This window comes from Pristis pectinata, chromosome 7 (assembly GCF_009764475.1).
Source record: "Pristis pectinata isolate sPriPec2 chromosome 7, sPriPec2.1.pri, whole genome shotgun sequence".
NCBI classification, from domain to species: Eukaryota; Metazoa; Chordata; class Chondrichthyes; order Rhinopristiformes; family Pristidae; genus Pristis; species Pristis pectinata.
Window position 1 is genome coordinate 37940675 of NC_067411.1, and position 22770 is coordinate 37963444.

The 22770-nt window shown below is 42.4% G+C and overlaps 1 protein-coding gene across 7 annotated transcripts in view; it reads right to left on the bottom strand.

Annotated features, from left to right (window-relative positions):
• Nucleotides 1-492: 492 nt before the first annotated feature.
• Nucleotides 493-22770, bottom strand: part of znf462 (zinc finger protein 462) — a 128652-nt gene continuing 106374 nt past the window's right edge. For 5 of the 7 annotated variants that reach the window (XM_052019389.1, XM_052019386.1, XM_052019385.1 and 2 more), the window contains 9 exons: nt 18625-18743; nt 12991-13185; nt 12562-12600; nt 11732-11993; nt 9210-9346; nt 7911-8134; nt 6205-6331; nt 4720-4843; nt 493-2973 (listed from right to left, as the gene is read on the bottom strand). In XM_052019389.1, coding sequence (XP_051875349.1) covers nt 2736-2973; nt 4720-4843; nt 6205-6331; nt 7911-8134; nt 9210-9346; nt 11732-11993; nt 12562-12600; nt 12991-13185; nt 18625-18743 — 1465 coding nt within the window. In that variant the 3' untranslated portion in view covers nt 493-2735. Of the gene's footprint in view, nt 2974-4719; nt 4844-6204; nt 6332-7910; nt 8135-9209; nt 9347-11731; nt 11994-12561; nt 12601-12990; nt 13186-18624; nt 18744-22770 lie in introns of those variants that run through there. The other 2 variants (XM_052019390.1, XR_007956620.1) reach the window with 2 other exon arrangements.

Sequence of the window (22770 nt, forward strand, 5' to 3'; positions counted from 1 at the left end):
GGATTAGGTGTCATTAGCTTAGTTTGGCACATTATGGGCTGAAGGGTCTGTTCCTGTGCTGTACTGATCTATGTTCTAAATTATTCCATATTTCAAAGATCAGCCTTGCATCCTGGTGCCTTGTGTAAAAGTGCTGTACTGTCACCTGACAGGCAAGATGTTAATCCAAGCTCCCACCTCCTCTTACAGATGCATGATTAAGATCCCATGGCCGTTGCTTTGCAGAGTTACTGGATCTTCCCCCTAGGGAGTTATCCTTCTACCACCATCACCAAAACAGACTACCTGATTATCCATCACATTGCTCTTTGTGGGAGCTTGCAAGGTGCAAATTGTCTGCTACTTTACCTACATTACAGCAATGACTGGATAATTGGCTAAGAGCTCTGGGCCAATATGAATGGTTGAGGAGACATATAGAAATGCAAGGCTTTTTCTCATCAGTGTAGAATTTAAACGGGAAAAAATGAATGGCTCAAGAACGTTACAAAATTAAAAAGGAGTCATCACTTTTTATTTATCAGGTCAGCAAAACAAAATCCCAGGAAGTACAGTATTTACAGATCATTCTAGAAACTAAAGCAGCATTATTTAGAAACTGCACTAACAAACACTGAGGAAGGCCAGTCAATTTTGGTAAATGTTTCCAGAGTTCATTTCCTCAACCCTTACAGTTGGCTTAAAACAGACTTCCAATGCATGTCCTAAACAGTCAACTTTAGAAGTATTTTAGATAACAAAAATATTTAAAAGGAGCTTCCTAAACTACAATGTAGACAAAAGAACACAATATACATGGTAATCTGCAATATCCCTGTCTTTTTTTCACAGAAACTGCTCCCATTTTGCCCTGTTTTCAACATGAAAATAGGTGATGTTAATGAACTGCTTCAAAGAACAAGTGTTCTTTGAAAGCATCATTTCAAAAATACCTTGATCGCAATAATATTTCATTTGATAATGCAAACATCTGGATCCAAATTGAGACCTAAACAAGTGTCCTAAAAAAAAGTCATTTATCAAGCAACAGGTTTTGAGAACCCATATAGTGATTTAATTAAAGTGTTTATATAAAACAAGAATACAATAACCTGTAAACTTGGCAAACAAAAGCTAACCTATGGAATTTTTATTCACGTAAAGTAGTCTCACTACAACATTGTAGCACACATCTCACAGCAGATGTGCAGGGAAGAAAAGTAAATCTACACAGTTTATGAACAGATATTACTGGTACAGAATGGACATTCAGTAAAGATTAATGCTGAGGTACTGCAAATTATGATCACTTTTTGCACCAACATCCTACATTAACAGTAATCGTTAGGACCACTTCTGCTATACAAACAAGTTTTCTTTTAAATAATAGATTAAAAAAAAACATTTTACCAGATGCATTAGTGCAAGAAAACAAGGAACTCTTTAGTATGGTAAGCTTTGTTCCGTACTGTATTACTTACAAAAGAAAAACACAAACAGTGTTGGTGCTACAAGTGACCTGGGCTCAATGTCTGCCAATTATAGCACCTCGGATCCAAGCTGGTCCTTCATTCAAGATTCAGAAATGCCTCCGCCAATCCGTTTTTAAACACCAGTTTTAATGCACACCATTTTAAGTGAACAGAAAACTATAAAAGTACAGGTGAGTTTCCACTTCTCAAGGTGTTCTTAACCCTTCGTTGAGATATACATGTTATAAATCATAACGCAGGGGCCTGCAAAAGCTACAGCCTGTAACACAACCAATTGAGAGTTAAACTAACCTGTTAAAAATGGTGCTTTGGATGTAAGAGAAAACAAGTGCCTTGAATTCAACCAGTTGTGGGCTAAAATATAGCAGCTTGCAAAAATGTCCCATCATAACATAAAACTCACTGAATCAGAGGTGCTGGATTAATCCATTAGTTATGGATCACTAGAGTGATAGTTGGATCATAGTAAAAATTTGGGGGATATTTTTGGTTTTCAATGCACGAGTTCAATATTGTTTTTTTTTAAAAAGAGCAATATGGAACATTACTTCAATGAATGTCAAAATCTTTACAGTGAAGTAATGACATTCCCACAAGATCACACTAACTTTAAAAAAAAATCACAACTCACTAGATTAATGAGGCAGTCCCCAGTATTTTTAAACACACAATTCATTCAAACACTGGAAACAAAAGGGTGGGGAGAAGCAGAGAGAGGGAAGGGAAGAGGAAGAGTTGGGGTTAGGGATGGGGGTGGAGGGCTCAAAAGAGGTAGGGGAGAGGGGATAAGGAGGACATCCCAAATAGCTCAGTAAGTAAACACACCGCACACCATGTGACCCAGAGCTTGACAGCCCAGGAGTGTCCAAAAGGTTTAATCCCTTCCGAGTTAGCTTTGTTGAGCTTACCTTGGAATTAGTAAGAATTCTACAATTAGTCTCGGACTAGGGAGGAGGTAAAAAAAATTGGCACGGCTTCCGGCTCTGGATCGTGCTGCAGCACCCTCATGTGTGGAGATGTCGACGGCAGGGCCAGTCTCAGCAGTGTGTCCACTCCTCTCAGTCAACAGTCAGCCTGTACTTACCGCTCACTCTTGCACGCGTGAAGAACAGACGCTTGGATGAGGTACTGAAGGATTGATTGTAACGTGAAATCCTGCTCCGTCATCAGTTGTCACTCCAGGCAAGGAGCAGAGAAGATGGTGAAGGGTTGGGACGAGGGGGTGAGAAGGAGAGGAGGAACTTGCACAACATTTCAAGTATACTAACAAAGCTCAGACTCTTTATTTTTGGTCTCAGTGTCCAGATCCTGGGAGTTTTCCTTTATTAATGCTATAGAGATTGGACAGGATGGTGATTCCTGGTAAGTGATTTCTGTCTCCGTGTTGTTAGCAGAATCCAGTTGCTCCTCCATTCTTGAAGGCGTAGTGTTATTCTCTTCTCCAGAGTTCTCTGTTGCTGGACATGTTTCACGTTCCTGATGGTTACTCTCACCGAGAGCCCTGTTTATGAAGTATTTAAGAGAAAAGTAAAGAACAGTACAGGAAAATGGTTATGTCCAGACTTGAGTATTCCACTGCACTCCTTGCTCTGTTCTCTGCAAAACTGAGCTTGTCCAGCACTCTTCAAACTGTGTCCTGACTTGAACCAACTCCATTTCACCCAACGTCACCCAAATAGGCTCCCAACTGAGCAATTCTCGGATTTGCATTCAAATCCTTCCACGACCTCATCATCCTACAACCCCCTCCACCCTCTTAAGACCTCTCTGCTCCACCAATTCTAGTCTGTTGACATTCCTCGAATTGCTAGCACCCCACAACTGGCAGATATTCCTCCCCCTAGGCTCTGCTTTCAAAAGCAACACCCTCCACTCTTCCCCTAGTTCTGAGGAAGGGTAAACGTCAACTACTTTCTCTTTCCACATATCCTGCATAACTGGCTGACATTCCAACATCTCTTTATTTCAGGTTCCGGCATCTGCAGTTTTATTTGTTTGCCATTACTGGCAATCATTTCTACAGCTGCCTGGCCCTCCCTCCCCATCTCTCTTTATGACAACCCACTTTGTCCAAGTTTTTGGAGACACAAGAGACTGCAGAGGCTGGAATCTGGAGCAACAAACAATCTGCTGGAGGAATTCAGTGGGTCGAGCAGCATCTGTGGGGAATAAAGGAGTTGTCGACATTCAAATCAAAACCCTGCATCAGGGCTAACGGATGATATGCTGGATGCAGAGGCTGGAAGGGTGAGGACCAGGGTAACTCTATCTCTGTTCTGTCTGGAGGGAGGTGGGGCGGGAGCAGAGAAACAGAGGAAATGCGAGGGAGGGCTCCATCAACCACAGCAAAAGAGAAGCCACATTTCCCGTAGGAGGACATTTTAGATGTCCTGGAATGGAAGGCCTCATCTTGAGAGGAGATGTGGCATAGATGAAGAAATTCAGAGAAAGAGATGGCATCGTTACAAGAGACAGGGTGGGAAGAGGCATAGTCAAGGTAGCTGTGGGAGTCAGTGGGTGTATAGTAAACATCAGCAGATAGTTAGTGTCCTGAGATGGAGAGAGATCTAGAAAAAGGGAGAAGTGTCAGAAATGGTCCAAATCTAGAAGAGGGAGAGAAGTCCTGATGCACAGTTTCGACCCGAAACGTCAACAATTCCTTTCCTCCCACAGATGCTGCTCGACCCATTGAGTTCCTCCAGCAGATGGCTGTTGTCCAGGTTTTTGGTCACCAGTTCTAATACCTAAAATGGTTCACAAAAGTACTAAACAAAGATTGACGATGTACCTTAGGACCATCTGCCATATTAAGACTCATACAGCATAAAAAGACACATTGCGGCCCATAGTACCAAGCATCCACCCACACCAATCCCATATTCCCTCTTGTATCCCCATCAACTATTCCTCCCTCCCCTGCCCACAATTTTGCCATCTATCTACACCAGGATCAATTTACAATAGCTAGTTAACCTCCCAACCAGCACATCTTTGGGAAATCAGGGCACCTGGGGAAAGCCGCGTAGTCACAGGGAGAACATGTAAACTCCACACCGAGATTACCCTAAGTAAGGATTGAACCTGGGTCACTGGAGATGTGAGGCAGCAGTGTTAACTGCTCCACCACTGTGCTGCTCCATACATGTGCCACATAAACGATTGCTGCTGTGGTTATAACTATTTAACGGTTGCATGTATTTAAACATTTTCATGAGCATGTTGTTAAGCTTGTTTCGGGTGTTCTTACATGCTGTGTCTCTGAATGTGACGCTCCCAATCAAAGCCACGAGCAAATGTACGGCCGCAAAATTCACATGGGAATCTTTTCTCGTTGTAGATCCGAGCCCCGCTTCCTGGGCATGCTTCGATACCTACAAAATAATTGGTTTCAAAAACTAATAGTCCAGAACTGTTCAGGAAAAATTGGGTAGTTGCAGACAATACACTAAATCATATCCCAGTTTAACAGAGTATTATAATAGAAAGTAAACATTTTTAATCACACAGAATCTGGAAGCTGTCATTTATCCCAGAATGTCCATTCCAATTGTAAGAGCCATCAAGACTCTTCTTGCTACCCAGTTCTAGGTCTGTAGCCTTGTAGATTACAGTATAGGAAGAGCTCATCAAATACTATATTTAAATATAACGAAGACTTCTGTCTCTACCATCATTTACTGCTGTGAGTTACAAATCCATTTGCTCTTTAGGTGAAAACATTTCTTTCTACTCACCTCGAATCCTTTTACTTACCAACGCAAGTCTGGGTCCAGCATCCAGAGTCTTGTGTCTCCCCTAGTTACCTCTCCTCAAAAGGGAAACACATCCTTCTTCTTTACTCTACCTAAATGTCTCATGAATTTATATTCATTTCCATTCCCCACAGCCTTCTTCCTTCTGACAAAAAAACCTCAGCCTGGCCAATTCTTCCACACAACTAAAACGTGTCCAGCCCCGTCAACATGCTCATAAATCATTATGCGCAGAAAGAAGTCCTTGTTCTTCAAAGTAGCTCCAAGGGACCTTTTGTGTCCACCAGTGAGAGCTGGCCAGGCCTCGTTATAACATTTCATCTAATGACAAGGTGACAACTGGACTATGCGCACAAATCCCCAGAGAGGGATTTGAACCCAAGACTGTGACTCACTGAGGCAAGACCGACCCTTGGAGAGTTTGCTTCTTATGGCAAGAATGCTGTGTGTGCTCCCTAGCAACAGAAGAGGCCCTATCAGTGTCCTGGGAGTAGACCTATAGCCGGCAAGGTTTTCATGAAATGTATATTGAAGCCGACCATTGAATCCTCATTCTGAAATGCACCAATGAACGAAAACTGGAAGCAAGATCCAATTATACATGAAATCAAGGAAAAGGAGCAGCAATAGATTCAGCAATGTGACCTGTGCTATTCAATAGGACATGTAAAGAAGCTGGGACATCCCAAAAAGAATGTGAAAGCTACCAGAAATTCCAGTCATTATATATTATGCTTCGTTGGTGTAGATAGTTTGTTGCAGGCCCTATTAAAGTCCTCCCCCCACCTCCAACTTACTAGGTGACGCAGTGGTGGCAGGTAACAGTCCACCCAGAAAGTAGCATCTTCCAATGGCTCCCAGCCACCTTAGAAAATCGTCAAAACGCTCCCCTTCTCATCTCTCCTACATCCATTCTCGAGGCGGTTAAAAACAAACAAGGTAAAAAAAAGTTTTTTTTAAATCATGTTTTTCGAACTAACCTCTTTGTTCAACAATGTGGCCTTTTTCTTCCTCTTTGGCCTCCTCTTCACTGCTGAACCATTCCTTGTCTTTGCAGTCTAACTGGTCCAGGTTAACGCGACCAACTAATTCAAAGTTGCGAATCACCTGCGATTGGCAGAAAAGAAGCAGGTTCAATGAATTGCATTGGATCTACAGAACAGAAGCTGGTGCATCACAGAGACACAAGGGATTGTGCAGATGCTGGAATCTGGAGCAACACACACAAAATACTGGAGGAACTCAGCAGGCCAGGCAGCATCTATGATGATCTATGAAGTCCTGATGATGGGTCTCAACCCGAAACACCGACTGTTTATTTCCCTCCATAGATGCTGCCCGACCTGCTAAGTTCCTCCAGCATTTTGTGTGTGTTGCTCAGAAGCTGGTGCATGCCGATTTCATAGTTGGAATCCTGCTAATATACACTACCAAAGGAGGCCATTCAGTCCTTCATGATTCTGCAGGGCCTTTGAAATAACAGTCCAATTAGACCCACTTTCCCTATCCGCTCCCCCAAATCTCAGTAACTTTATCTTTTCTGGGAGTTATTATTGAATCTGTTCCATCACAATTTCCAGATAACTTTGAGAGATAGAGTCATACAGCACAGAAACAAGCCCTTCAGTCCAACTGGTCCATGCCGACCAAGATTCCTATCTAAGCTAGTCCCATTTGCCCAAGTTTGGTTCATATCTCTCCAAACCTTTCCTAGTCATGTACCTGTCCAAATGTCTTTTAAATGTCTTTAATATACCTTTCTCCAGCACTTCCTCTGGCAGCTTATTCCATATACTGACCACCCTCTAGGTGAAAAAGTTGCTTCTCAGGTTCCTATTAAATCTCTCCCCTCTCACCCTAAACCTATGTCCTCTAGTTCTTGATTGCCCAAACCTGGGAAAAAGACTGTGTGCATTCACCCTATCTATACCCCTCATGATTTTGTACACCTCTATAATATCACCCCTCATTCTCCTACAGTCCAATGAATAAAGTCCCAGCCTACTTAACCTCACTCCATAACTCAGTCCTTCGAGTCCCAGCAACATCCTCATGTAAATCTCCTCTGCACACTTTCCAGCTTAATGGCAAAGTGACCAAATCTGAACTCTATATTCCAAATGCCACCTCACCAACGTCTTGTACAACTGCAATATAATATCCCAACTTCTCTCCTCAGAATCTTGACTGATGAAGGCCAATGTGCCAAAATCCTTGTTCACCACCCCATCTACCTGTGACGCCACTTTTAGGGAACCATGTACTTGAACTCCTAGGTCCTTCTGTCCTACAAAGCTGCCCGTGGGCCTACCGTTCACTGTGAAAGTCCTACCCTCATTTATCTTCCCACAACGCAACACCTCGCACTTATCCAAATTAAACTCCATTTGCCATTCCTTGGTCCACTTACCTTGCTGATCAAGATCCCTCTGTATTTCCTGATAAACATCTCCAGTCTTCGACACCATCTATCTCAGTGTCATCTGCAAACCTACTACGTTTGTCAAGTTTCCTGCTCCAGATAACTTGCAGACCCCAAAGAATTTCCAATCATCTCCCTCCGATTAGAATTAAGGACCCAGCACTACATTTAATAACAGTTAATGCTAAGGTTAATGAAATAGTTTAATTACTAAATTGCAAATCTGGAGAAAATGAATCAAACCATAAAAGCAATCAGAATTACCTTGTGCTCCTCCTGAAGATGGTTTTCCAAATCTTCCTTTATTCTGCTCTCATAGTAACACAGTTGGCACTTGTACGGTTTCATTTCCTTGTGCTTCTCCATGTGTTGCTGCAAAGCTTCGTCACTGGAGCAAGTGAAGGTGCACTTATCACAACGGAAGACAATTCCTCGCAAGTGTCTTGAGAGCTTCGAGCGACAGATCTCAATGGGAACAACTCTCTCTTCTGTGAAAGGGGAAGAAGGAATAAAGGAACGCTCATTATTATAGGTCCACCGCCAGTGAAACTTGTGCACAAAATGTCTCCCTTTAATGAATCTGGAAGAATTACATGGATATTCAATCAGACCAAGATTATTATTCTCTGAAGCCAATCATTGCATGAAAATAGAGATCTTTAATTACTTTGCCGCCTGTGATTGAACATGGTTGTCAATGTTAAGACACAAGAAACTTCAGATGCTGGAATCTGGAGCAACACACAAAGTGCTGGAGGAACTCAGCAGGACAGGCAGGATCTGTGATGGGAAATGGACAGATGACAGTTTGGGTTGAGACCCTTCATCTGGACTGAAAGATAGAGGGGAGATAGCCAGTATAAAGAGGTGAGGGGAAGCTTTGGAGCAAGAGCTGGAAGGCGATAGGTGGGATGGGGGGGGTGATAGGCAGATGAGGGAGGTGAGAGTGGGTATGGCATCAGAAGCTGGGAGGTAAAAGGTGGAAATGACAAAGGACTGGAGGAGAGGAAGGTGGAGCATGGGAGCAAAGTGGGGAGGGCAGACGGGGACAGTGGAGGGATGGGAACCAGTGGGAGGAGGGTGTGGGCGACGGGCAGATGAAGGGGGTGGAGGATGGGAGAGAAACAGGGTGATGGGGGGCTGTGGTGAGTGTAGGAAGAACTGGGTAGATCAGGAGGAGAAAGAAAAGCGATAGAGGGGGAAGCAGTTTACTGGAAATTGGAGAATTCAGTGTTCATGCTATTGGGTTGTAAACTACCCAGGTGGAATATGAGATGCTGTTCCTCTAGATTGTATGTTGTTGGAATAAGTATCAATTTGAAGATCCATTTAGTCTGAATACCCAAAGGGTCTCTACCATACTTAAGCTGTTACTGATTTAAGAGTCAGTGTTAACTGAAAGACTTTACGACTTCAGTCAAGAATGATATCTAATGTACCATCCTGAAAACACTCAAAAGGATCCATCAAAGCACAGGATGGTGTGACAAATGCTCAGGGATTTACCCACCCTCCACTGTGCACTTTTTGTTGATCCATTTCATGAATGCCCCAGAGCCTCACCTCTGTGAAGGACGATGTGATCGATCATGCTACTTTTGTATTTGGTGTGGTACAGGCAGAGAGGACAGCGCAGGTCCTTGGGACCTTCTACAGGAGGAGCAGTGTGGCTGCCCTCAACGTGCATAGAAAATGTAGACCTGCAACGCAAACACATAACACCTCAGTTTCACACTCAGAACAAAGTCGTACAACACCAAAGGAGGCCCTACGGCCCATTGTGCCCATGATGGCCCTTTGGAGGAATGACTCAATTTGGTCCCAGTCCCACCCTTTCCCCAAACCCCTGCCACCTTCAACAATTTATTCCTTCTGAGGGTCACTGTTGGATCGGTTTTTGTTGATCCTTCAGGTAGAGCAGCCGGGATCACAGTTCACAGCACAAGGAATTTCCACTCTTTTCCCCCATGGTTTTACAAAGGAACATCGGTATAAGTGGCCCCCTCCTACCCCACCCACTTCGGTATCATGGCTGTTCCTTTTAATCAATTTCACTTTCCAGCACGATTGTTATTCTTTTTCCAATCATCTTAAATCTGGTAACAACATTTCTACCAACACTATGCCAAATTAAGTTAAACCTCTTCTCCCTGTACATGATCCACATCCCTCCATGTTCAGGTGTCTGTCTAAAAGCCTCTTCAATGCCGCTATCAAACCTGCTTCCACCGCCACCCCGGCAGCTTGTTCCAGGCACCTACCACTCTGTGTAAAAAAAACCTACCCCGCACATCTCCTTTAAACTTTACCCATATTATGCCATAAACATCTTTTAACCCCCCCCCCCCCACCGAATCACACACCTATATTTGAGCGACACCACTCTTATCTGTCACATTTGCCCAATAACATAACACACTTTTAAATCCAGCATGCTGTATTTAGTGAAGAGAACCACAGTTAGCAGCAAGAGTCAACAAATGGAAAAAAAAGGGCCACTCCTTTGGGTCAGGATAGTGCCGGATGGGAGAGCCGGGTTCAGTATAAGCATGCCTGCAGTGGTTCAGTGAGTCACACTCATTGACCTGCATCAAAATATCACTGGTTCAAGTCCCAGGGAGTTGAGCACAAAAATCTAGGCTGATGTTCCAGTGCAGTACTGTGGATGTGCTACTCTGTTGTATTGTGGATGTATTGCATTGCCCAAGTACCATCTAATGGACATCTATTTGCCCTGGCAGACAAATCGGATGGCAATACTTTCAGACAGCAGAGGAATTACCCACATTGTCCTAAGGCCAATATTTATCTCTTAGACGTCATCACTAAAACCAATTATATGGCCAGTATTACATTGCTGTTTGTGGAAGCTTGCTGAATGTAACTTAACTTCTGGTTTTCGGAACGGTAGCATAGCAGTTAGTGTAACGTTATTACAGCGCCAGCGATTGGGGTTCAATTCCCGCCGCTGTCTGTAAGGAGTTTGTACGTTCTCCCCGTGACTGTGTGGGTTTCCTCCGGGTGCTCCGGTTTCCTCCCATTCCAAAGACGTATGGGTTAATAGGTTAACATGGGTGTAATTGGGTGGCGTGGGATCATTGGGCTAGAAAGGTCTATTACTATGCTGCATAAATAGAGTTGTAAAATAAAGTTTTTAAATTTCAGCAAAGAGAACTTTGGCTGTGGAATGTGTTGGGACATCCAGAGACCATGAAACGTGTCAGGGAAATAAAAGATTTATCTGTCTTCCTGGATAAATATCTGTGCAAAATGGTAATTACAGCAGAGTCCAACACCAGTGGTATCTTCAAGTATTTGGATTCAATTCACTCAAAATAAACTCTTTGTATCTGGAGAAGCACCACCATTTTTAGCCTTCTCCCCCACAGAATGCTGTGATTTTCAATAATGTTTTGATACGATAAACCTCAACATTCATGAATATCTCCAGAAATAAAGTATGATAGCTTTTTCAGCAAGATCTTATGAAGGTTAACAGTGTGCTGAACCAATATTGTTTTGGTTTTAAAAGATCTAGTAAAAACAGATGTGTTCAGGGAGTTCAATTGATTTTTTTGTTGCGATAGGGTATTCGAAGATGTGGAACCAGAGCAGCTAAATGAGGCGGAGGTGTGGTTCAGCCACAATCTTGGGCAGTTCGGTGGCAGACAGTAGCAATACTGCCTCACAGCTCAAGCGACTCAGGTTCAATCCTGACCTCCGGTGCTGTCTGTGTGGAGTTTGCATGTTCTCCCCGTGACCACATGGGTTTCCTCCCACATCCCAAGGATGTGCAGGTTCATAAGTTAATTGCCCCAATTGGGGAGAATTGATGGGAACGTAGGGAGAAAAATAGGATTGGAAATGGGAATGAAATGGAATTATTGCAGGGTTTGTAAACATGATTATTGTAGGATAGTTGGCACAGACTTTGTGGGCCAGAAGGCCCGATTCTGTGCTGTACAACCCTACGATACTCAATGATGGGACAGGCTTTAGCAGCCAAATGTTCTCCCATTATTTCCCTCCAAGTTCAAAATACTCATCGGCTTTTTCACCTCGCGCCATTTATTTTTCCACCTTACCTGAAGCCGGTGAAGAAGGGGCAATCCTTACATTTGTAGAGTTTCTTGCCGCAGTGCCTGTCTCGGTAGTGGCGCCTCATGCTCTGAATGTACTCAGAGTTGAACTGACAGAACTCGCAGCTGAAATATCCCTTAGTCATCTGGTCAGAGGAGGCGGTTGGCGATGGCACTGGGATGGGGCTGGAGCGGTTTCTTGCCATCGCGGCTGTCTGGTAATGGTTAAGCTGCTGCTGGACGTCGGGTGGCTCAGAGTATGAGGAGTCTACACGTGGAGAGTTGGTGTACACAAACTGTATAAAATCCAACAGCTTTTCTACATTGATTCCCACCCTCCTTCCCTTCCCCTTCAAACCGCAGAAGGCTTAAGCTACAACAAAGAAGCCCCCAGATCTCCCCATTATAAATAGACCCAAGGCCAGCTTAAAACCCATGCGACAGAAAGCCTTGGGAAAGCAAGTATAGTATCAGAAACCCCATGGAAACAGCAGGAAAAGCAAGATGGAGCAAGGAAAGCGAATCAAATTACAAATGGGAAGAATTTTCCCTTTCGTATCACCGTGATTAAGCATCAGATACCAGGGAAATTCCAGCCATTAATTAGAGTGAACAGTGTTCACAATGGAACAAATTGTCAGGCAACTAGCCAATTGGTGAGAAGGGTTACCAATTCCAGGACATTGCAGTGCATCCACCAGCTGGTTTGTTTAGGTTACAGAAGGAATTTGCTTTCATTAGTAATAGGGATGAATATTTTGTGGGATTGTAGGTGGCAATCAGTACATTGTTCACAGAAAAGGCAAGTGCACAGCAGAACGTTGACCATCTCTTACCTTTGCTTCTGATGGAGGGAAATTTTAGGAAGGTGGGGTCTGGAATAAGGACACAGAGTAACAACTGGGTCTTATAAAATTTCCAAGTGAGCTACTACTACTAAAAGTTCTTATTAAAAAAAACCCTAGAAACATATTGCCTCAACGAGAGCAGTAATTGCTTTTCCTGAGAGTTTCGTCCAGTTTTCATGAGGACAGTTTTTTCCCTATGGCGCTTTTTGCAAAGGCTCTTTTCGAACCAAGGCTATCATGTTCTTTATGGTGTTTGTTGCAGAATTTGAAGGCAAATTCGTGCAACGGAACCTTGGATAAACTGGAATTTTGTAAAAGTGTTTGAGTACCTATCACCTCTGCTAATTAACAGCTTGAAGGCATTTAAAATAACCAAGTAAGATTTGGATACACCAGAGATAGCCACGAGCAGCTTACCATCTGATTCTGCTGCTCCCTCAGCCTGGAACTCTGTCTGCCGTGCATTGTTACCAGAAGAGAAGGCTGCTGGAAGGTCAGTGTGATGTTTGGACACTGCCACAACATGGCCGTGCACTTTCAGAGTATGTTGTTTGAGCTGCTTTACCATCATGGTGGAAAAAGAGCAGTAGGAACAGCTGTAGGTGGACTCCACTAGTAAGACACAACACAAGGCTTCTTTTAGGGTTCCCATAACCATTCAAATTATGACTTAAAAAAAAATGAATTGTGGGCAAATTGTGTGTAAAAATCCCTAGTTGGCTCTCCATCGGTACAATACAGCCCGGGTCACTTTAAATGCCTTCATGTCATGATCAAACCATTGGATATTATAGATTTTAGAATATACTGGTTGGTCTCTCTCTCTCTCTCACATGCGCGCGCGCGCGCCCACACACACACACGGCAATATAGAATGCCTTCTTGACTTGGAACACCTTTTCCATTAAACACCATATCCATGATAACAGAAATTCCTATTGCCTAAACTGAGTGTGAGCAAAGTTACATCACATTTATTAAATGTTTGTTTCAGTTTGCAGGCATCAACTTCTCAGCTCACATCCTGAACACTCTGTTACAGGAGATGTTCCCTCCACATACACTGTGCAATGTACTGCTTTCAATTATGTGATGACAGTAACAAAAAACTCTGTTGTTGGTACCCAGACTTGCACAGTCCCATCCAATGAGCATCCTCTCATGCTCATTGACCCACTTGTGTTTGTGTTTTGCCTTGCAGAAGACACGAACAACATTCTTTCAAGTTCACAGAATGCACAGCACAGAAACAGTCCACATGGCTCTTCTGGTCTATACTCCACATGACTCTCTCACCAGCTTTCTTCAACTCCTCTGATCAGTCGATCTTTTTATATTCACTACTTTACACTACTCACCTTAACAATTCTCTGTGGGGCTGAGCTTTACAATCTCACCACTCTCTAGGTGAAGATTTTATTAGCGGATTTATTAGTGACCACTTTGTACTAACGCCATGTCTTGATGTGGAAATGTCTTCTCTACAGGTATCCTGTCAAACCTCTTATCAGTTACCTCTCAGACTTGTTTTGCTGTAGAAATGAGCTCCAGTTTGATCAACCTTTTTAATAGTTATAACCTCCAGTGTCTGGAAATTGCAGAAGTAGCCATTTACTGACCAAGTTATTCCAACTAGTTCCAGTTCCCTGCCCCATCCCCATTTCATTTTATGCTTTAACTATTTATCCAATTCTTTTTTGAACATTTAAATATGCTTCCACTGCCCTTTAAGGCAACCCATTTCAGATCATAATTCTGCACCATTTCTTCATGCATCATTAACCTTTCTGGTTCTTTCTCCAATCACCTCAAGTCTGTGAAAACAGTATCAATCTCTCTGGTACAGAACCACTTACACCAGATCTTTTAACTTTCCCTGTTCTAAGCATCTCTAGCCTTTCCTCATAACCAGAGTCCCTCTCAACCCTCGAGCCATTCATGTTAATCTCCTCTGCACCCTCTCCAAATCTCTCCTCAAAAGTGTGGTGGCAAGCTGAATAAATACTCCACCCGAGTATTCCAATGTTTAATAACAAGATTTAGCAAAACATTCCTGCTATTGTAGTCCATGACTAAGAATTCTCTAAGCCTTATTCCCTGAGAAACAGCCTTGCCAACTGTGCTATAACCTTCAAGGATTTGAGTAAATTCACCCCAGATCTTTGCTACTGTACCCTTTTTTCATGTCACACACCTGCTTAGATCTTGCTTTGCATTTTCTTCAATGCCTCAGTTATATATACTGATTAGTTAACCAGCTGAAGTTCCCTTAACCTGAAGCTACAGACCAGCACCAGAGTACTGAATAGGTCTATGTAAAGTGTCAAATACTACCATAGTTACAAGATCACATTCTATTCATTGATTTTAGAGCTCTCAAGACACCAGGAATTTCAGGCGTGGGAATCAATTTATATTATAGCACGTCAAAGACTTGGTCTAATCAATTACAACTGCAAACTCCAATTAAATCAGATGTCCAAGTTCCATAGTAAACCACTCCAATGTGAACTTCTTCAGATGCTTTTTAAAAAGAAATTTAAATATTGAGCTACAGTATAGGAACGTTGATCTTAATAGTGTCCCCTGGAACTATTCTAGGATATCTCTTCTGCATTCTATAGGTCTTCTCAAGTGTGAAGACTAGAATTGGAAACAATACTCCAGTTGGACCACTTCAAAGATGCAGCAAGAATGGTTTAGTTGGGCAAATGGAATAGAAGAGTGGCTAAACTCTCTGCCAGTTAACCACAGCTCAGTGGTGGTGTTTGAAGATGGAACAGTGGCCAAGTTTGTGGCTGGAAATTGGCAAGAATTTAAACTTCCCACCTTTCTTCAAAGTATACCAAGAATATTGAGGACTTGAGTTTGAAACAACAGCTGCCTGGGTTAGAGACGAATCTGCTATCCAGTGAGTCAGAACTGATACCAGGAAGACAGTCAGTTCCCAGCACATCCAGAATTCCAGTCAATTGCTAAAAAATGCCTCAGTTTTGCCCAGTCTTTGCCCAATCTTGCAAAGATCGAGACAGCTCAAAACACCGTTGCTCCACATTCCAATACCACACTGTGTGAAAACGACATTAACAGCAAACAAGAATGTTTATGACTGGTTTTACCGGGGATGATCTGTCCCACTTCACTCGAGTTTCAACCTTCCGCTCCAGCAGCTCTGTGATTTTTCACCCTCTCTGCACAAAACTGGACAGGTTCACAATTACTTGTGACAAACCACACACTCACACTGGATCACCTAATTGACCTCAGCATCAGTCACAATCTCTAACCAGTTGGGATTTGCCTCCTAAATATAAAGAAATGGTGGTACAGTTGCTACTCAAGTCTGGAATTTCCTCACTAAACTGCACTGCACCTCGCTACCTTTGAGATTCCCCTACGATACCCATCCCAATATTTAATGTAGCAAAATATTCCATGGGAAAAGCACTATATAAGTGAATGTTGTTGTTGTAGCCCTAAATGCCTTCCCATCAGACTTTTTCTGCTGCAAGGATAAATCCATGGAAAGCAATTGCCTTTCCATCCAATGCATGCAAGAGCATTGGCTAATGACTGTCGAATAAAATACGTGGACGCGAGTACAACTGTCATCTAAAGAAATTGCACTGGTAACCGAATGAGAGCTTCCATTCCCTTTATCTTGAATTTTAATTTAGATTCATGATTTCTCCTGACGCCTCAAGTGTATCTGATTAGCGAGGAAGCAAGAGAGAGATGTTCCAAGACAAGGAGACAAGGCAAGCTCAGACAAGCAGGAGAACCAACATCACATTTAGGTGCAAATCAAGACCAAATGCACAGTGCAGCAAAACAGGCATTTCTCCGATACGCAACACAATTAAAAAGCCATTGATTGGCCTAGAAATTCAATTGCATTGAGCACGATGGTGTCCAGTGATGCATAATGTTCATGGATGCTGCAGTTCTTCCCAACACAAAAGACTTGCTTTAGCGATACTTAAAGGGAATTTGTATGAACAGGTTCCAGCCCATGGAGTTTTGTGCTGAGAATTCATGTGGTAGGTGCCCTCCAAATAAAACCCTTTGCTGTTCCTCTCATCACACACCCCCAACACCCTAAGCACCCCCATCAGATTATGACAAGAACTACCTCATCTGATCATGACCCACCTCCACCATCACTCCAACCATCAAGGTCTTGACCTGTCCCCTCCCACTCCAATTAAATCCTGCCCCCTCCTACAATGACACATGGCCTGATTTTCTTCCACTTGCTCTGCAATGGCAGATTGAACAGAAGGCAGAGCTTTGAGTGTAATACTCATGCAAGATTTGTTCTACTGTGCATGATGCTTTCGGCATTGTATGTGATAGAATTCTGCAGTGCCAAGCCCTCACCAAAAAGATGCACTGGCCCATCACACACCCCATGTTTAATGTACCTTTCCAGGCACCAAAGAATGTCTAGATTATTGGGCTTTGTTGAAAGTATCAAAAAGCAAAAGGCATCTGCACAACATAACCATTGGTGGCCAGATCTGCCAAGATCATCAAGGATTTATAATGAGCACACATTTTAAACAGATGTGCTGTAATGGTTCAGCTTAGAACTTAATGTCTATGCCACACAGACTGGGTGTTAATAAAAATTATCTTGAGATATAATGAAAGATAATTGCCCAGAAACTGAAATCTCAGTAGGTGGCATTGAATAGATTATATGGTACTGTCTGAACATTTAACTCTGCTTTGAAAATTCATTCACCAAATTTCAAAGGTAGAGAATGCAGCCATGCTGCTCTGTAGTGAGTTACTGACCAGCAACATACTTCTATCTATCTTTTTCTGGAAAAACAAGCTAATTTTAGAATAGATGCTTCAGTTAGAGCACATGGTCACCTGCCATGCACAGGACATTTAAAATCTGTGATTGAAAAGGAATGCCCAAGGGCCAGGCAGTAATGCTACTTCATACTGCATAAAGTGTATATATTACCCCCAAAATCTCATCACAAATTATCTTCGACAAGGCAGAATTTCAACAGGAAATAGCAAAGAAATTGCAAAGCCCTGCACACTAGTGACTGTGCAGTACGCAACAAACTAATTGGAGAAATAGGTGATAAAGTGAAGAAGGACAACTCAATCCTCCACAATGACATCACAAGAACAGGTGAAACTGAAGCATCAGTAGTCTATGTAACCCCTTGAGTTGCTCTAACATTTGGTAAAATCATGACCTCTCCTGCACCACAACTTGATTCCCATACCTTCCCTTTTCAAAAAGCTACTGATCTCAGTTTCAATTATACTCAACAACTAATCAATCACAGGCCTCCGGGAAACATAATTCCAAGGAGTAAAAATAATTGTTCAACTCCATCCAAAATGGTCGGCTTCTTGTACCATGACTACAACTCCAGCTCTAGACTCTCCAGCCAAGAAGAACCAGCCTTTCAGCATCTGCCCTGTCAATCACTCTCAGAACCTTGTATGTCACAATAAGATCACCTCTCATTCTTCTATATCCCAGTGAATACTAAATTGTACAGTGTTTCTGCACAACACAGCCTCCACAGTCTAGGAATTAACCTGGTGAATCTGTACTACATCGTCTCCAAGGCAAGTACATCAATGTGCAGCTGGAGATGGAATTAAAATATTAATCCACCATCGTGTTTTGCTCATCTGGAATGTGTATGGTTTCAAGAAAAGAATTTTTCAAAAATCTTTCAGTGATCTAATGTCTGCTGCTTGTTTCCTGACTCTACATACTCTGATCTTTAGTCTTTGACATGCCAGGTTATTGAAGCTTATTTGGAAATCTGGAAATTCTACATCTTGCACATTATCATCATCTATTCTCAATTACACTCTCGTTGAATAACAGTACAGCACAACATATTACATGCAAACACAGACATCATTCACTATCATACTCTGACAGCATTCTCAGATTTAAAAGATTTAAATTTTACAATAATAATTATCTACTTATTTGAATCAATTAGTAATCTCAAACTGAACTGAACTCAGCAACATAGTGTATCCATTAAGATACCAGCCTACCGGCATGAGCTCTCTGAATATGGCTCTTCAGTCCACTTATAAAGGCAGTCTTAAATGAGCAAAGTTTGCATCTGAAAGGTTTCTGGTGTCCGTGCTGATTTTGCATGTGGCGTTCCAAGCTGGGAAATTAAAACAAAAGGACTCAGTACAATCATAAATGCCAAAGAATGCAGTTCGAGGTCTCTGCCTTAGGTAAACAACCGCGCATTACGCCTGGTACCAACGAAACTGCTCAACACCAAAAGGGAGCAAGCAGACAAAGTTTAGGATAAAGACAGAGACAGGGACAGAGGATTAGCAATGAAAGCATTGAACAAACTGTTTGGTGAGGTGAGTGGGCAAGATGAAATGACACCACTTGGCATGCTACCGAGATTCTACCCCATGCCCCCCAGCTCCTCCCTTATGACAGTAAACTCGACTTTGACTGGGAGAGGGCTGGGAAGGGAAAGGAATGGCAATGATTAGTCCCATAACATCTATCGCACCAGATACATGTGCTGGGACTAATCATTGCCATTCATTGTCACGTGGCAGCAAAGGGTTTTTTTTTGCCTTTAAGTAGGAACTTTTCCTTGATCTGCAAGACATCTCTTCCACCCCCAAGATCTCCAAGCACGTAGCCAATGTGGAAACTTAAAAGAATGTGGGTTTGTACAAAGTTCAGGAACCCAACTGCAGTTCTTAAAAAGCATTGAGGAATGACAGAGCACAGAAGGAGGCCACTCATTCCATCAGGCCATGCTGGCTCTTTTAAAGACCAATACATAGCCCTGCAAATTTACCCTTTTTAGGCATTTAAATTAGCTCCTGCAAACAAATTAACACCTAGAACGAGTTTTTAGCTGGTGATCAAAAACACTGGCCAAAGTCACATGATCTAGACATTGTTTCTTTGCTGTTTGTGGAAGCACACTTGAAAAGGGAAAAATCTTCATTCTTCAAAGAAGGGCCACTAATGTCAGAGCATAAATTGGGTCCTTCAGCCCATAGGGTCCATGCCAACCATTGTACACATCTACATAAATCCCATTTGTCCACGTTCATACCCGTCTATGCCTTGACTATTCAAGTACCCGTCTAGATGCTCCTTAAATGTGTGATCGTATCTTCCTCTGGCACAGTGTTCCAGACATCAACCACTCTCTGTGTGAAAAACTTTCCCCTTTGATCCCGTCCAAACCTTCACCCTCTCACCTTAAATCTATGCCCTCTTGTTTTATACATCCCCAACAGGGAAGAAAGATTCTTACCCATGCCTCTCAGAATTTTAAGTACCTCTATCCCTTCAGCCTCCTTCGCTTCAGGGAAAACAAACCCAGCCCATCCAATCTCTCCTTATAACTAAAGCCCTCCGATCCAGGCAACATCCTGGTGAATCTGCTCTGCACCCACTCCAGCACAATCACATCCTTAATGGATAAGTATTATCCAGGACAGCAACAAGAGCCCCACTATGCTTCTTTTAAATGCTTCTAGAATCATGGAAACAGGCCTGTTGACCCATCCTGATGTGCTGACGATCACTTTTTAAAACAAAATATAAACACTAATCTTACCCCAACTCATTTTATACTCTCCTCATTCGCAACTTTCCCCAGATTCTACCACTTATCTTCATACTGGGTGCAATTTACAATGGCCAATTAACCTACCAACCCGTACATTTTTGGGAGGTGGGAGGAAACCAGAGCACCCAGAGGAAACCCACACAGTCACAGGGAGGATGTGCAAACTCCACACAGAGAGCACTGGAGTTCAGGATTGAACCCAGGTCTCTGGAGCAGTGAGGCAGCGGCTCTACCAGCTGCACCACTGTGTTTCTGTGGGATGTTTTGAGTCTGCTTGAGGTGATGAACTGAAGCTCATCTAGAAGAAAGGGTGCACAACAGATCAGCACTCCCTCAATCCTGCAACCTAGACTATCAATGTCAGGTCTCGGGGTGGAACTTGAACCACAGTCCTTTGTCTCAGAGGGAGTAGCAGATTATGTTTAAATCAAACTGTATTTGCACTAGTAGGGGACTAAATCCATCCTTGTGTGCTGACAATGCATCTGACATTTGGAACCACTTCAACACAACTCTTCACTGCAGAAAGAGTAGCAGAATGACTTAAGTTACCGGACTAGTAAATCTGACCAATGATAAGAGAAGTAGTGACCTAATTTCCCCATTGCCATGGTAGGATCTGAAATTTAGTTAATTGCATAAATATGGAAAGACAAAAGCTTCAGTCAGTAATGATGATCATGAAATTAGTAAACTATTGCAAAAACCTATCTGGTTCTCCAGAAATGTCACAGCCCATGAGAAGGCCAGTTAGTCCAATACGTTTTTTTCCCCAGCACTTTGTAAAATAATCCATTTGGTTCTGTTCACCCCCTTTTCACCATAGTCCTGCAAAACTGTTCTTAAACCTTCAAATATTTATTCAATTCTTTTTTGAAAGCCAAAACACAATCTGCAACCAGTAGACTTTCATGCTGTACATTCCAAATCACAACCACAGAGTGGAAGAGCTTTTCCTTGTATCACTCCTGAATCTGTGCGGATCTAGATCCCTGAACCATTTACTCATGGGGAAAGAGTTCCTCCCAATTACCCCTGCCTAAACTGTCAGGATCTTGACAACCTCAATCAAATCTCCTCACAGCTTTCCTTGCAGCTGAAATCCTTCATTGCCTGAGCCCATCTAGCAAACCCTTACTGCCCTTTCTCCAGGACCTTCATATCCTGTTGAAATTGGTGACCAGAATCGGACACAATGTTCTAGTTGTAGTCTAAGCAATGCTTTATTTTCCCCCAAAGTTTTCACACAATCCCCTTGCTTTTGTGCTCCATGCTACTATTAATAAACACTATTACTATTAATAATAATTAACAGAATGGAGGAAGCAAAGAGGAAAAAAGAATCTCGAACATCGAGAACCACTGATGCTACACCTTCCCTGCACCTCTGTCACCTAGCAACATTTTAGCAGCCAACCTATTCGACTTTGATTGTGAGAAGTGACTTTTGTCAGTCATCCTTCAAGTAAAAATTTCAGACAAAGTTAAGATAGCTGCCCACAATTTTCTAACAACTTTTTTGGGTTTTATTGCTGTTATCCAAGCAAGGTAGAGTTGTTCTGGATCTCCAAGAAGTAGTTTTCCAAGAAGTAGTTTTCCTTGTGCTAGGATTTCCATATCCTGGAAACATGTGATGTATTTTTTTCATTCATTGGATGTGGGCATCAGCGACAAGGCCAGCATTTATTGCCCATCCCTTATTGCTCTCTAAACTGTGAGTCTTGTGTCACACACAGGCCAGATTAGTTACCTGGGTGTATGCATGCATAAATCTTTGAACAGATTACTTATTGATAATACTGTTTCAGCCACTGAATTGGAGTTGGGGTAGAATATGTCACAGTAAACAAAGTCAATTTACTTAAAAAAAATTCTACTTAAAGAGCAGAGGAAACACAAACTATAGCAATGTCTCTCAATAAAAAGCAGGGCCATTTCTCCAGAAGATCTGAGTTGAGGATAGTTGCATGTGAATTATGTGTATAAAATCAATCTCAGTTTTGATTGAGCCCAGATTGGTCTAATCAGCCATCTCCATACACATCGCAACACAAGAGACTAGATATCATGGTCTTATTCGAGAACGAGTGATGAACAACAAAAGCCCAGAATCCCATATGCTTGACTGACCACTATCTCAACTCAGTCTGCCACCTCCAGAGATGGCTGCATGAAGAGGGAATGCCAGAGCCAAATAGAGGGGAGATGACGGGGTAATTTCCCTGCCAATCAAACCTGATGTTTACACTGCTGTACAAAACTGAGATTGGTTTTATACACATAATTCACATGCAACTATCCTTAACTCAGATTTTCTGGAGAAATGGCCCTGCTTTTTATTGAGAGAAGTTGCTATAGTTTGTGTTTCCTCTGCTCTTTAAGTAGAATCTTTTTTTTAAGCAAATTGACTTTGTTTACTGTGACATATTCTACCCCAACTCCAATTCAGTGGCTGAAACAGCACTATCAATAAGTAATCTGTTCAAAGATTTATGCATGTATACATCCAGGTAACTAATCTGGCCTGTGTGTGATACAAGACTCACAGTTTAGAGAGCAATAAGGGATGGGCAAT